Genomic DNA, 13,817 nt, shown 5'->3' with positions numbered 1-13,817 from the left:
CAGACAGAATGTGTTACTTAGAATGGAAGGATGGAAGGAAACCAAAAGTAGAAACTATTATGAATGGACTTGTATGGTTTTATGTCTGTTTCTTCATTTTTCAGTGAAAGGGGGCCATGTTTGGGGAAGCTTTTAATGTTTAATAGGTTATTGTATTTTAGTGTTTTATTGGAAGACGCCCAGAGTGGCTGGGGAAACCCAGCCAGATGGGCAAGGTATTAATAATAATAATAATAATAATAATAATAATAATAATAATTTATTATCCCTGCCTACCCATCTTATTAAAGAGTTTCTCAGCATTGCCTAACAGAAAATGTTTGCCTGCCTTAATATTGACTAAATTGAGAGGCCACCTTAACACCACTGTATGTGTTGTTTTCTCCCCAGGACTAGCTTCTCAGATCAATGGCAATTACAGAAAGTACAATTCGGTTCTTGATCTGAGGCCCAAGGCATTTGAAGAGAACTACTTGGATGATGAATACATTCCACCACCACCACCTGTTCCCCCTCCTCCACCACCACCAATGGTTGACGTACCACCACCTCCGATGGAAGTTCCACCTCCACCTCCCATGGAAGTTCCACCTCCACCTCCCATGGAAGCTCCACCTCCACCTTCTGTGGAACCCCCACCCCCACCAATGGTGCCTCCACCCCCGCCACCTCTTCCAGGAATGCCAGCGCCATCTCCTTCATCCCTGGCTCCACCTTCATTCTCATATTCCAATTTGTCTTCCCCCAGTACTCCATCCCCACCAGACTTCATTCCTCCTACTCCTCCACCTCTGGCTTTTAGGGATGGCAAAGCCCCTCGTATGCCTCCCATTTCACCAGCGCTTCACACCCCACCATTCTCCAATGGTGTGTCCAAATGGAAATCTGAGACTGTTCTGAACCTGAGGCAGCCCGAAACCATTTTCCCCAATCCAAACCTTGCTTCTCCAAGCACCCCCACCCATAAGGTGTCACTATTGCCACAATCCAGCCCAGAGCCTCACCTTACCTTTCCAAGGTCGTTAAAAGTACCTCCCCCGACTCCCGTGAGAACGTCCTCTATATCCTCGGCAGAAAAAGAATCCAGTCCAAGAGACGAGCAGCTCCCCAAGTTGACTCCTCATAGCCGACCTGCCCTGCCATCTAACTTTACTGTACGAAGTGCAGCCACGGTTCACCCAGAGGGAGAAGTCGCAGGGAAAGCCACAGTGGAAAAGCCTTCCATGTTAACCACAGAGGCTGGAAGTTCAAAACGGACATCAGATTCTAATGGCTCCTCTGCCTCCCTGCTGAAGCAAGAGACACCCCCAGGCAAAGAAACAGATTCTTCGGACTGGGCGTCCTCTGATGATGAAGACTGGAAGGAACGCAGCAACCTGGACAAGCTAAAGCATGAATTGTCTGCCCTGCTGTCCTCTTCGTGCAGAAAGGAAGACAGGCCACTAGACAGAACTGTATCTCCCAAGACTAAAGCCAACGTTACCAACAGCAACCAAGTTATTCCAGATGAACCAAAACAAGCTAGGCCTGCCGTGACAAGCCCAAAATCACCAGCGGTTACAGAAAGCGAAGGGAAAGGAATCAGGCCTGCTAATACACCTTCCATGGGCAAAGCATCCCCCAGTGATACTTCCTCAACCCTAGACAACAAATCCACCTCTGTGCAAGCAAACAGTGTTTTGAAATTCAAAGATGAACTGGAAGCCTTGTTGTCACCAACCAAGGACGGGGGGCCACCTTTGGCTTTTGCAAACCTAAGACATACTCCAGAACCAAAGAAGCAAGTTACTCTTCAGTTTGGTGGCAGCCAGACCAATAGCAGTGAGCCCGGGCTTCCAAAACCCACAGCAAGTCCGAATACACCAACGAAGGAAGTGACAGAGAAAGAGCCTAAGATTTCTAGCACCTCTGCTGGCCACTCAGCACCTGACAACACTTGCAAACCGCCAGCCTCTCCTCTGAAACCAAAGAATGAACTCTTGGTTCCATCTGCACCTTCACCAGCCTCTTCTGGCACGGCCTCACCTCTACTAAATGCATCTCCTAACACGGATTTCTCTCTTTTCCAATATAAGATGCATAGGACGAGGTTTGGTTCCATTGACAGCCTGGCTTCTGCGAGTTCTTCCCAAACGACAGAAGACGGAACCACCAGCACAAATAATAATGAAAACCAAAGAGACTCAGCTGAGCGCAGGCCCTCAGAGACATCCACATCCTCTTGGAAGACAGAGAAAATGAATAGTGAAGTTTTGGTTCACCCTGTTACAGGAGAAAAAGTAGAGAGGGGATCCCCAATGGCTCTCCTCTTAGCTGCACAACAGAGGGCCCAAAGAGGTAGATCTTCTGCCTCTGCCTCCCGACAGAACAGCTATTTGTCAGAGAGGCCCCAGTTCAAGTTATCAGAGAAGTTGCACAGCAACAGCCAGTCAGAGACTGGGTCACCCACTATTTACTACAGTGACTCCAAGCCCAACTCTGTCATGATTGTACCAAAGTCTCCTCAAAAGGAATCACTTGCAGCCTCCGAAAACAAGCAGCGTAATGGAGCAGGTATACCTGACAGCAGCACCTTGGGCTTGTCAGAGGGGCAGAGGGATCAGAAGCCTCAGACATTTTCCAGTGCCTCAGAACAATGTGGGAATGCGCAGAAGGTCAAGGAGATGAATGTCTCCCAGAATCTTCCCTCATCAAACAGGCATGGGACTTCCATGTTAGTTCAAGGCCTCCTAAGTCACAGTAGGCAGGAAGCTCCCTTGCACTCTCTCACAGCACCCCAAAACCATGCCAAAGACAACAACGATGAGGTGGAAGAGGGTTTTGATTATGAGATCATTCCCCCTCCACCCGAGTTCAGCAACGATGCCCAAGTGGTCCCAGACGATTCTTCAAAAGGGGAGGAGAACCACAAAGCCCTTAATATCCCAGATGGCAACCAGGCCTCAAATAAGCAACTTAATTCCAACCCTTCAAGCTATAACTACAGTAACAGTTATTCCCTGACATCCAAATCAATTCTGGAAAACAGCATGAGGCCCAGTGCATACAGTCACCATTACCCAGGTGGGAGCTACTCCTCTAGCTACCTCAGTTCCTATGACAACAGCCGTCCTCTGATCAAGAAGCGCCTTTATGTGACAGAGACGGATAGGTCGTATAGCCGGCCCACCATGTCTTCTCGCAGCATGAGCACACCCACCTCCTCCTACGGCCACAGTACAATGTCATACAACTCTCAGGCTGCGGAAGGGATGCGCAGGGCCAACTCCACTCACAGGAATGGTCCAAACAGTGCACAAGGGCGAAGGGTGTCCCTGGAATTACCTGGGAAGATGGTGACTTACAGTAATGCTGCCAGTGAAGCCATGTATAAAGGCCAGAACGGAGAGTACACTACCAACACAGCAGCTGCTGGCAGGTATGTTCCACTTGCCATAAATGCAGGAATTGTGATGTGATCTGGGAGCTTCAAGGAAAGTGTTGCTGGCAAGGTGTAGGCATGCAGGCGACAACTATAAAATCCTCCAGTACGCACTGTCTATTGTGGAGGTGGGGAAACCTTTTTCAAGCCAGGGGCTTCATTCGCTTGCGGTGGGCAACCTTCCAGGGACCGCCTGCCAGTAGTGGGTGGGGGCAAGGGATATGACTCCTATGTTTGTACAGTTGGCTCCACTCCAGCCATGCAAAACTTAGAAGTGCTTATGTATGGCTCTCTGGACCCGAGGCTCTCCACCCCCGACCTAGTAGATCCAGTCCTTTCCCCCTCTCTAGAGAAGAGTAGAAAATCCCTGACGGGCCATTTTTTATCACATTCTTCTCAGTACCCCACACAAGACGTAACTGACTGTACTTTTGAATAAATAAGGTATACTATCCATTGTTTCAAATTGTAGATTTCAACAGAAGTCTCATAAAGTTCAATGAAAAAAGCAGAAGACCCAGTGGATCAGTTCATTCTATATTCCGTTTATGCATCAGGTCCATACATGTATAAGTGTCTATTCCACCTGTCAGTTCCTAGAGTCCAATAATCCACATGAAGGGTTGTTACAGTTCCACAGAATTCTTTCACAGAGTCTAAGACAAGGACTTCTGGAATATTAGCCTTTCGCCAGCTGACTCATGCAGAAGCGCAGTACCACTGCAAGCGCCAGCTCAACCTCTTTCCTGAGCTTGGCGGTGGCAGCACTGGAGGGGGGAAACGGGACATTCTGGGATCAAAGTAATTCTGGGATGTCCCAGGAAAATCAGAACTCTTGAAGGGTATGTAATCACAATACCAGATTTAGGTGAAGAGCAAGGAAAACTGCACATGTGAAGCACTTTTCCTCTTAAAATCAGCATGTCTGTTTGGCAAGGTTATTGATTGCATAGAAAACATTCAAAATGCATTGAGCTGGGGCTGAGCAAAAATCATTTTCTTACTTTCCCACCCCATATTGCTTCTCTGGACTTTGTATTATATTGTATGATTAATTATTTCTATTCATGTGGTGACATTTTTGTTTTTCTCCCTTCCCTCTTCAGAGCCTCTCATGGAAATCAACAATATAGTGGAACTGCAAATACATTTACCGTCAGGCCTGGAGCACGACAACCCATTTCTTATTCGTACCAAGGAGGTCTTCGATAAGGCATGTACGAGGAAGCTGTATCGCCTTGCATCAGCTTTGGCCAAGTTATAGGCCTCGTCCTCTCTGCTTTGTTCTGGCTCTTCCTCTGATAGCTGTAAAATGAGGCACAAGAGCTTGTCCTAGACTGAAAGTAGTCCAAGCGTCCGCTTGTAAATAGACTGTTTGTAAGTTATTAGGGACAAGGTAAGAATGAGTTCTAAGGGCTTCTGTGCAAAATGGATAAGGGGGCAAATTATACCACATAGTCACTCAGCAACCTTTGCTTAAAGCATTTAAGTAATTACATACACTTCCTAGTGACTAGTGCTAGCTTGGCCTGTAGAAGATTATATCTAGACTAGCAGTTTATGGAAGAAATTTTCAGCACCATCTTCCTTCTTGAAGTGCATCTGACACTTCGAAGCAGCAAAGAAAGGATGGATGCCTTCATCCTAGTGGGAGGCAAGGAACAGAAGAGGAATCTAGCTGCAGAAAAGGAGAGCAGGAGGAGAGGTTAAGAGGGGGAGTTGAATGGCAGTGGCCCCAATAGCTATGTGGGGCCAAGAATTGAAATTTGAAGAGCCTAGTGGTTGGAAGAAGATGGTATAGTAGTAGGGAAGGGGGAGAAGATTTAGAGGGATAAAGCAGAAGAAAGGAAGTAGATGAGAGGGACTAGGATTACTTACTTTTTCTGGTAGCTGTGGCTTTAACACAGGGATGGAGAACCTGTGGTCCTCCTGGTCATGTTGGACTTCAGTTTCCATCATCTCTTACCATTGTGGCTGAAGCTGATGGGAGTTGGAAGTCAACAACCTCTGGAAGGCCATTAGTTCTTGGTCCCTGCTTTAATAACTCCACAAAAAGAGAAAATTAAGCTGCTAGGATTTATTTATTTTTCATCACTGAATCTCCATGTCAGGAAAAGCCAAACTTACTGGATTTCCATTTGTCATGCAAGTACAAAAGACACAGGAACCTTGAGAGAAGTGTGCTAGCCTAGGAGGCGTTGTCAGACCCAGGTGTTATTGAATCCATTGGAAATAACTGAGATTGCACCTTCTTCAAGACAATTCTACAGGTCAATTTTTAGACTAGGAAGTTTAGCGTTTTGTATGACTCACCTCTAGAGACAAGAATGAGACTTCACAGCATTCACTAATACCCATACAATACAAATACAGAATATTAAGAGTATTACTGTCACTTTAAAATCCAACTTGTTAATTGAATTTTTGGGGAGAGGTTTTAATTAAGAAACTGCACCAGGATAAAATGAGTTGAAATGCCATATTTGCCAGGATGCAGTCTGGAGATCCTGTTTGTCTCCTTAAAAGAACACAGTCACTGTGACCCCTGACCTGTGCCTCCATTGGTCCTTTCACCTTTGCCTTGCCTACTGTGGTGGAAAACTAATCACAGCAAGCAATAGGATATGGGCAGAAGAACAGAATGGGAGGTGTAAAAGGCTGTATCTTTCTTCTGCTGTCCTGGAAATTTTTTAAGGAGACTGGACCCATCTCCTTTGCAGTCTGAACATCTTACATACAAAGTGACAAAAGATGTCAAAGTGGGCACCAAACAATTTGGTTTTAAGGTGTGTGTGTTTTAACATTATGGGGCATTAAAAACTTTAGGTGCTGGCACCTATAAAAATTAAAGCCAAGTTATATATTGATGTATATCAAAGAAGCAATGCAGGTTTAAAGTTCGGCTCTGTAAATGTGAGCTTGCAGCCTGATCCTTTGAGTAAGTTTTATTGAGTCAATGAGATTTACTTCCAAAAAGCTAAGTATGGGATTGCATTAACCCACCTTGGCTTGTTTGCCCATTTATGAGAGCTGTTCATTCTATGTGTTGAATTTGTTGGTCTGGTCTCTGTTTAATGGCTGACAAGTGTCATGTTTTTGTCAGTGATTACGTGATAAACCTGGATAGCTTATTCCTCAATTAGTCCCATGTTGACACATGCAGCAGCAGCAACTTTCAAGACTGCAAAAAACCAAAAACACCCCACCTCACAAAAAAATTCTGTGGATTTTGAAAGAAAACTACTACATACCCAATTATTATTATTTATTGAAGTTACATCTCACCCTTCCTCTTGAATAGTTTTTCACACTTGTAGATAGTACTGTAAACAATAAAATGTGCAGGGTGGCTAACTTAAAACTATTGAATTCTGTGGCTCTATTCAAAGTCTGACTTAGATGGATACCACTCATATAAATCTTGCTGATTTGGCCTGAAAACAAACACTCTTTCCTGTCTCGTTTAGTCTTGGCTCTTGTCCATTTATTTTGTTGTTGTTGTTGATTACATCCGTCTGTCTTGGGAGACAATAGAAGAGTGCTCCTTTGGGAATGAAGTCAAACTGTTAAGAGAGTTACAGCACCTGCTGTGGCTGTAGAAACCAATGCAGGAGAGACATGTTTTGTTGCAGCTGGGGCAGATGAAGACATCCAGTTGTGCTGCTGCAGATGCACCATGGTATTTCTTCTGCCTGCGCTCCTCCCAGCGGCCATTCCTCCTCTGGTCACTTCAATTTATTTAGGTGGCTGGTATTACTCTGTTCCCTAGGACTGCTTCATACATACAGCGGGTGGCGCTGTGGGTTAAACCACAGAGCCTAGGACTTGCCGATCAGAAGGTCGGCGGTTCAAATCCCCACGACGGGGTGAGCTCCTGTTGCTCGGTCCCTGCTCTTGCCAACCTAGCAGTTCGAAAGCACGTCAAGTGCAAGTAGATAAATAGGTACGGCTCTGGTGGGAAGGTAAATGGCATTTCCGTGCGCTGCTCTGGTTCGCCAGAAGCGGCTTAGTCATGCTTGCCACATGACCCGGAAGCTGTATGCCGGCTCCCTTGGCCAATAAAGCGAGATGAGCACCGCAACCCCAGAGTCGGTCATGACTGGACCTAATGGTCAGGGGTCCCTTTACCTTTATTACTCTGTTCCCTAGGACTGCTTCATACATACAGTGGCCAAGTACCACACAGGAAAGGGTTCCTGTACCTTTGAGTCCTGTATTTTAAGGGATTTTAGCTTGCAATGTCATGGTGCTACAGTTGCCTTTTTCATGCATTACTGCCTTGCCCTGCCCCACCTCTCGCACGTTTTCTGCACATGAACCCATAGACTTGGATCCTAACATAAGTTAGCTTAAAATATGTTAAGAGAAGGAATGTTTCCTATCCTGTCCTTCCGCATGGTGTCCTATGCACTCACACATACCCAAATCCTCTCTGGAGGGTTGTTGGGGCCCTCTGAACAATATGGGATGAGTTGTGGGTGGGAAGGAAGTGATGGGAAACTTTATTTCCATGAGCTTCCTTTAGTTAACTTATTTCAAGACCTGAACCATTATGTTTAGAAGCTGCAAAACTCTCTACATTATGCACACAAGTCCCTCGAGTGTTTTCCAAACATTATAGCCCCCCCCTCCCCGCACAATGTACAGCAGTGTTGGGGAAATGTAACATGAAACAGTCTCAATGCCTTATACTTGCATGCATGGTTTGCCTGTATTATTGATTTGGAGGCTGCCTTTTCCAGACATGCAATGTTCTAAATTAGTTGCTGCTAAGGGAATAGCCATATGAGATAGGGGAACAAGCGACTTGTATTCTCAGCCCTTATTGAGGATTTTTCAATTCATTTCAGATTGCCAATACTTGTAAAAGATCACCATATTTTTAAAAGTTATAAAGCTGAAACAAGCTTGTGTAGTAGTTTGCCATCATAAGGCAATGTAAAGAACTGTAAAATAGATGTAAAGCATGTAGAGAATAAATTGTATTATGGAAAAATAAAGCACTTTGAGACAAGCATAGGGTTGCCATACCTCTGGAATTTCCCAGACATATCCGGAGTACTGCAGTTGGCAGCAATCCAGGCAGAAATGGCTAAATGTCAGGGGAACACCCCCCCAACCCCCCAAATTCAACAACTTTGCCAAAAAGAGCTCAACAACTTTTCTTTACGGAATTTCACTGTTTGGAATATGGCAACCCTAGACAAGCGTATTGAATGCACTTTTTAATTTTCCTCCATATGCAGCATCTCTTTAGTTCACTAACAGTGCAATCCTATACATGTTTACTCAGAAGTAAGTCTTGTGCAAGTTCAGTGGGGCTTGATCCCAGGGAAGTGTGTATGGAATTGCATCCATACACTTTTCCAGATAATGTGTGTACATGTGTGGAAATATGTATATGTAAATTTCACGCAATATTCTAGTGCCTTAAAATTAAGAATGATTCTCGACTATAGTCATTTAAAAAACAATTTTACAATAAGTGTGTGTACATGTAGAAGCCATAGTTTGTTTATTTGCCATATATTATATGAACAATCAAAAATAACTGGCTTTCTTTTTCAATAGTGATAATATTCAATAAATTCCAAACTACTTTTCTGCTCTGAGTAAAACAAGAATGCAAAAGTTACTGTTAGTGGCTATAATCAACAGTGAGTTGTGCATGGACAAAGTTCATAGAAACAACTATGGAGAGTACTAAACAAGCTGTAATACTAGCAGCCGTCACATCTATGTTGGACGCATTAATCCATAAAGGTACATGATTCTGTGCATCATTATGCATGCTTCTCATGTGATAGTGTGAAAAGAGCAGAGCATGATACAAATAGTTCATTGAAGAGCTTTGCACGGAATTGGTGAGCAATACCAATGCAAAATTAATACTCCCAACACTGAATATTTTGCCACCCCTCCTTCAAATTGTGTCAGTGTTTTTTGAACCACAGAACTCAGGATCAAAGCCTGTGGCATCCTATTGTTAACAGCACATGTTGTCAGTAAACCCCGTTTTCAGGTCTTCCTCTTAGATAAGACAGCATAGGATTCTAACCCACATATCCATATATTAAACATTTAAGTAGTACTGCCAAAGACTGGTACCCAATGTAACTGCTGTACCAAAGAATATATTATATTTTTAAACATTAATGAACACCAAAGGAATCAGTAACTTACCACTTGTAAATTATTGACAAAGCCTGCAAAGGGCTTCTGGTTTGCAGTACCTAACATATGAGAAATATTGGAAGCTTCATTTGTGGAAGAACAAATGTAATTTTGACTGCAGTTGCGTAAAATGTCCGCTCTGACAAAAGTCCCATTGACAAGAGGTGATTTTGAAATTATTGGTTTTCTTTCATCCTGTGAGACAACAAATTGAAATAAAAAGTTGAACTCCAAAGCTTAATTTTAAAAGTCAAGCTCTGGGGAGAACATCCCTGGAGCCAAAGGAGAAATTGGATTTCTTCCAGAATCTGATGTCAGATGCCCCTGGCTCCATTGCTGTGGAATTTTTTGTGGTCATGGCCCTTTATGGTACAGCCAAAAAAATGATGCACTGGGGATGGTTTGCTGCTGCATTCAGCTCCACCCCGGCTCCTCTTGATGTCCTGGCATTGTGTGTATGACTTCAGCTCCCCCAATCACCCTCGCAAGCTGGCACATCTGGTCTAAGAGTGACTAGGATAAAATATTGGCTCCCAAAGGATCCAGCTCCTTCCTGGGCACCTAACAGCCCCCCAAACCCATAACAAATTTAAGCCAGCACAGGAGATTGTTTCATATGGGAAGGAAAATACTTTCCTTGGGCAGGGACACTGATTAAAAAAAAGAGGGAAGATTGCAGGAGCACTCCTCCAACCTCATTTCCAACCCTGCTTGGACAGGCGCTACTGCCTTTGATCACCACCACACCCTACCATAGGATTGTACAGTAACTGTTACACTAATAAATAATAATAAAAGGTTGTCTTCAATGGGAACACCCAAAACCAAAGCAATGTATTAAACCAAATTCAGCAAAAATATATCCATTGTTTCACTGCAGGTACTGCTTTGTATGCTGCAACATTACCAAGACTTTGGATTAGAAGAAAATGCAACATAACCCAGTGGGTTGTTTTTTTTAAGATATGCACGGAATAAGGTGGCTTTTTGTCAATGGTTTTTTTTTTTTTGCCAGAGCTTATTGGACTCAGACTTTGTGTGCATAAGCTTTGCTTCAAAGAATTTGGTTTACAGCTCTAGCCTGCAGCCCTCCTCGTTTTCATTCCAGAGAGCAGACAAAAATCTCCACATCATGCAGTGCAAGCACAGTACAGTACATGAAATGTACGTATAGCCTTGAAGTATTGCTTTCAGTTTTTTTAACAAAGTAAAGCTATAATCTTTGCAGCTGTGCAGACATGCTTGTGGGAGAAGAATCATAAGCTGGGAAGGGGAGGGGCACGCTCTCTCATATTTTAAGCAGCCTGGTCTACGAGCTGTGCTGGATCAGGCCAATGACCCATCTATGCCAGCATTCTGTTCTCACACTGGCCAACTAGATGCCTGTGGGAACCTTATGAATAGATGAGGACAAGAGCACAGCACTCTCCCTACTAGTGCTCCCCAGTAGCTGGTGTTCAGAGGCATACCACTGCCATGCCAAGTTTGTTGCCATGCAGGTTGACAGAAAAAAGCATCAGATTCAAAAGATGCTGAATTTCAGCTGCCTTCCTTTTCAAACGACTCAAAACTTTCCTGCCCCAAACATCCTATGAAGCCAGGCATGGGAAAGGGATGTGCAGTTTACCCTGAACAGGCCTAATTAGGCCCACAAATTAATGCTTCCTACCACCGCTTTAGATACCATCTCATTCTGGTAGCGTACACAAACTCTGCTTTTGTAGGCAACTGGGGATAGGTTTTTGGCTTCCAGGTAGATGATCCATATTAATCCAGCCTCCACCTCCTTTGCTGTTGTCTTTAATATCAAGACCAGATGAGTCATCTTAAGTAGAGATGCACATCTGATGGGGCAACATGAGCAGAAAAGCATGTTCTGCTGCTTACAAAGACTCAAGCTATAAATAGAAAACACATGTCTTCAAAGCTGCCCATACAACTACTTTCAGCAAGCCCTAACAGGAGAGTCTTTTGAAATGGTGAATACTTGCATTAATCCTCTCAGAGGCACAAAGCAAAACTCTCTGAAACTTAAAAAACACAACCATCCTTGATTTTGTATAATGGGCATCTTAAGTGTACAAGTGAGTTCATGTCATTTTAAAATGGCGGCAAAGGCACTGTGAGATCCCAGGAAGTTAGCAAAGAAAAGAGGCAGAATTTGACCAAACATGTTTGGGAAGCAACTTTTGGGATACTAAGCTGAGACCCAAACCTGACACTCATCTGAAACCTTGTGGCAGAACACTATTGGATTCCACGCTCTGCTGAAAAGTCTCTATTTAAAAATATTTGGAATCAATATTTCCCTTCTTCTGCGCACAGCCAGGGAGCATATTCCTAACTGCTGGAAGAATTACTGAAAAAATTATTAGTAAAAACAATTAAAAGCAACTATTTAAAAGGTTTTTCTAAAATTAAAAAAAATCAGCTATAGACTAAAAATAAATTAAAACACATGCCAACATTTTGCATATGTAGGTAAGTTTGTCTAAACAAGAATGTGCTTAGCAGGTGCCGAAAAGCACAAAAAAAAGCCCCTGCCCGGGGTCAAGTAGGCAGGGAGATCCACATTAAAATACCGATTTCTTACAAATGCAGAATGATTATTATGGGGTGTAAGTTTCACAGACTGAAGTGACTGACTGGGCAAATATGGGGCAAGGTTATAATGGAGGCAGACTGGTCCCAAGCTGTTAAGGGCTATATATATTAACCGTAACACTTTTTGAGCTTGGCCTGGTAGCAAATCAGAGCAGTTTTCTGCTAACTGATGTTATATGGTGACAAGGTCTCAGTCCATTCTGCACTAAGTGCAGCTTCCAGATCAAACTTAAGGGAACATTGGACATTGCAGGTCCATCTGACAATCTTGCCAAAAGGGTTTCTACTCACAAGTGAGCAGCTAGGCAGGTCATAAACTACCCAACTATGCTACTTACCTGCAACTCAAAAGATAAGGATGCAGCTGAAAGGTTAAGCCTTTTCTACAAAGGGGCTGATCTTTGCTGTGTAATTTTCCACACTTTCAGAAAGCTGCAACATTACCATTCAAGCTAATTCTATCAACTAGCTCATACAGCAAACCCAACAAAGAATCTTGTGATACTATAAAGGATGGGCAGCCCACCTGGTACCCTCCAGGTATTTTGGGCTACAGCTCTCACCATCCCTGACCAGGGGTCAAGCTGGCTGAGAGTAATGCGTGTTGTAGTCCAACAATTTCTGGAAGGCATTAGGTTGGCTTCCCCTGCCCTAAAGACTAACAGGTTTATTGTGGTCTAAGTGTTTGTAGATGAGTCGTCTTCCTCAGATCTAGCAGTCTTTCAGGCGCCTGTTGCAGTTTCTTTAGCAGGATTCATCAGAATGGAAGAGACAATGTGAGATAAAGTCACACATCAATATAATTTTCCACACCAAACTTTTCAGGTTATACTTACATGGGAATCTCACATTCAGCAAGGGAAAACTTTGACCATTTTAGACTAAGAAATAAGCAACAGCTGCCACCTTGTGGTACAGAGAGAAACCCAGTATAGAAAAATGTACAAAGCTATTAAGGCAGAGTTCAGATACTAGGCAAGCACAGCAGGGTGTGGCGGTGGTGTTTTGAGGTGCAGGATTCGATACAACCCCTCCGCCACACTGAAGTGACATCGGTGATATATGTGGAGGCTCACATTTTTCCCCATCCCATTTTTTTAAAGGGAAAATTGTGATGAAACAAAAGTGGAACATGTGCACCACCTACCAGTGACTCATTACTCACACTGCAGTTTGTGTACGTCGGAGGCCTGCCCTAATTTCTTGCTGAAAACTACCCACTCCACATGGACATTTCCAGCTTTTGAAGCCTCTAACCATAATAAGAATAAAACATTACAACACCTGAACACAACATAAGGCACCAAAAGCAAAGCAGGGCACATTCAGCTAATGCTTTTCTAGCCAAGAAGGTGCGTCACATTTTGGCCTGATGGGTATAAAAAAAGGTTGCGAATCGTGTCCCCCAAATTAACAAGTGACTAAATTTGAGACCCTCTTTGAGATTGAGCCCCTGGACCAAGTGGGTATCCTGCCCCACCCCCCGAATTGGCCCTGGTGAGAGGACAATATGGATTGAGGACCTGCTGTTTATTTCCTTAAAAAGTGGCTAATTTATGCTCCCCTCAAAATGGTGACTAGTGAAATATGTAGTTTAGTCCTTAGATACATAGGAGAA

General features: G+C 43.7%; 1 protein-coding gene across 1 annotated transcript in view; it reads left to right on the top strand.

Annotated features, from left to right (window-relative positions):
* The window catches only part of LOC308479260 (uncharacterized protein C6orf132), a 41,105-nt gene extending 34,516 nt beyond the window's left edge, over positions 1–6,589 (top strand). The window contains exons 4-5 of the mRNA XM_081009798.1: positions 391–3,418; positions 4,528–6,589. Of these exons, the coding sequence (XP_080865924.1) occupies positions 391–3,418; positions 4,528–4,633 (3,134 nt within the window). The 3' untranslated portion in view covers positions 4,634–6,589. The remainder of the gene's footprint in view (positions 1–390; positions 3,419–4,527) is intronic.
* Positions 6,590–13,817: the final 7,228 nt, after the last annotated feature.

This window comes from Podarcis pityusensis, assembly GCF_964106645.2.
Source record: "Podarcis pityusensis genome assembly, chromosome: 6".
NCBI lineage: Eukaryota > Metazoa > Chordata > Lepidosauria > Squamata > Lacertidae > Podarcis > Podarcis pityusensis.
This window is presented reverse-complemented; position numbering and strand designations above follow the sequence as displayed.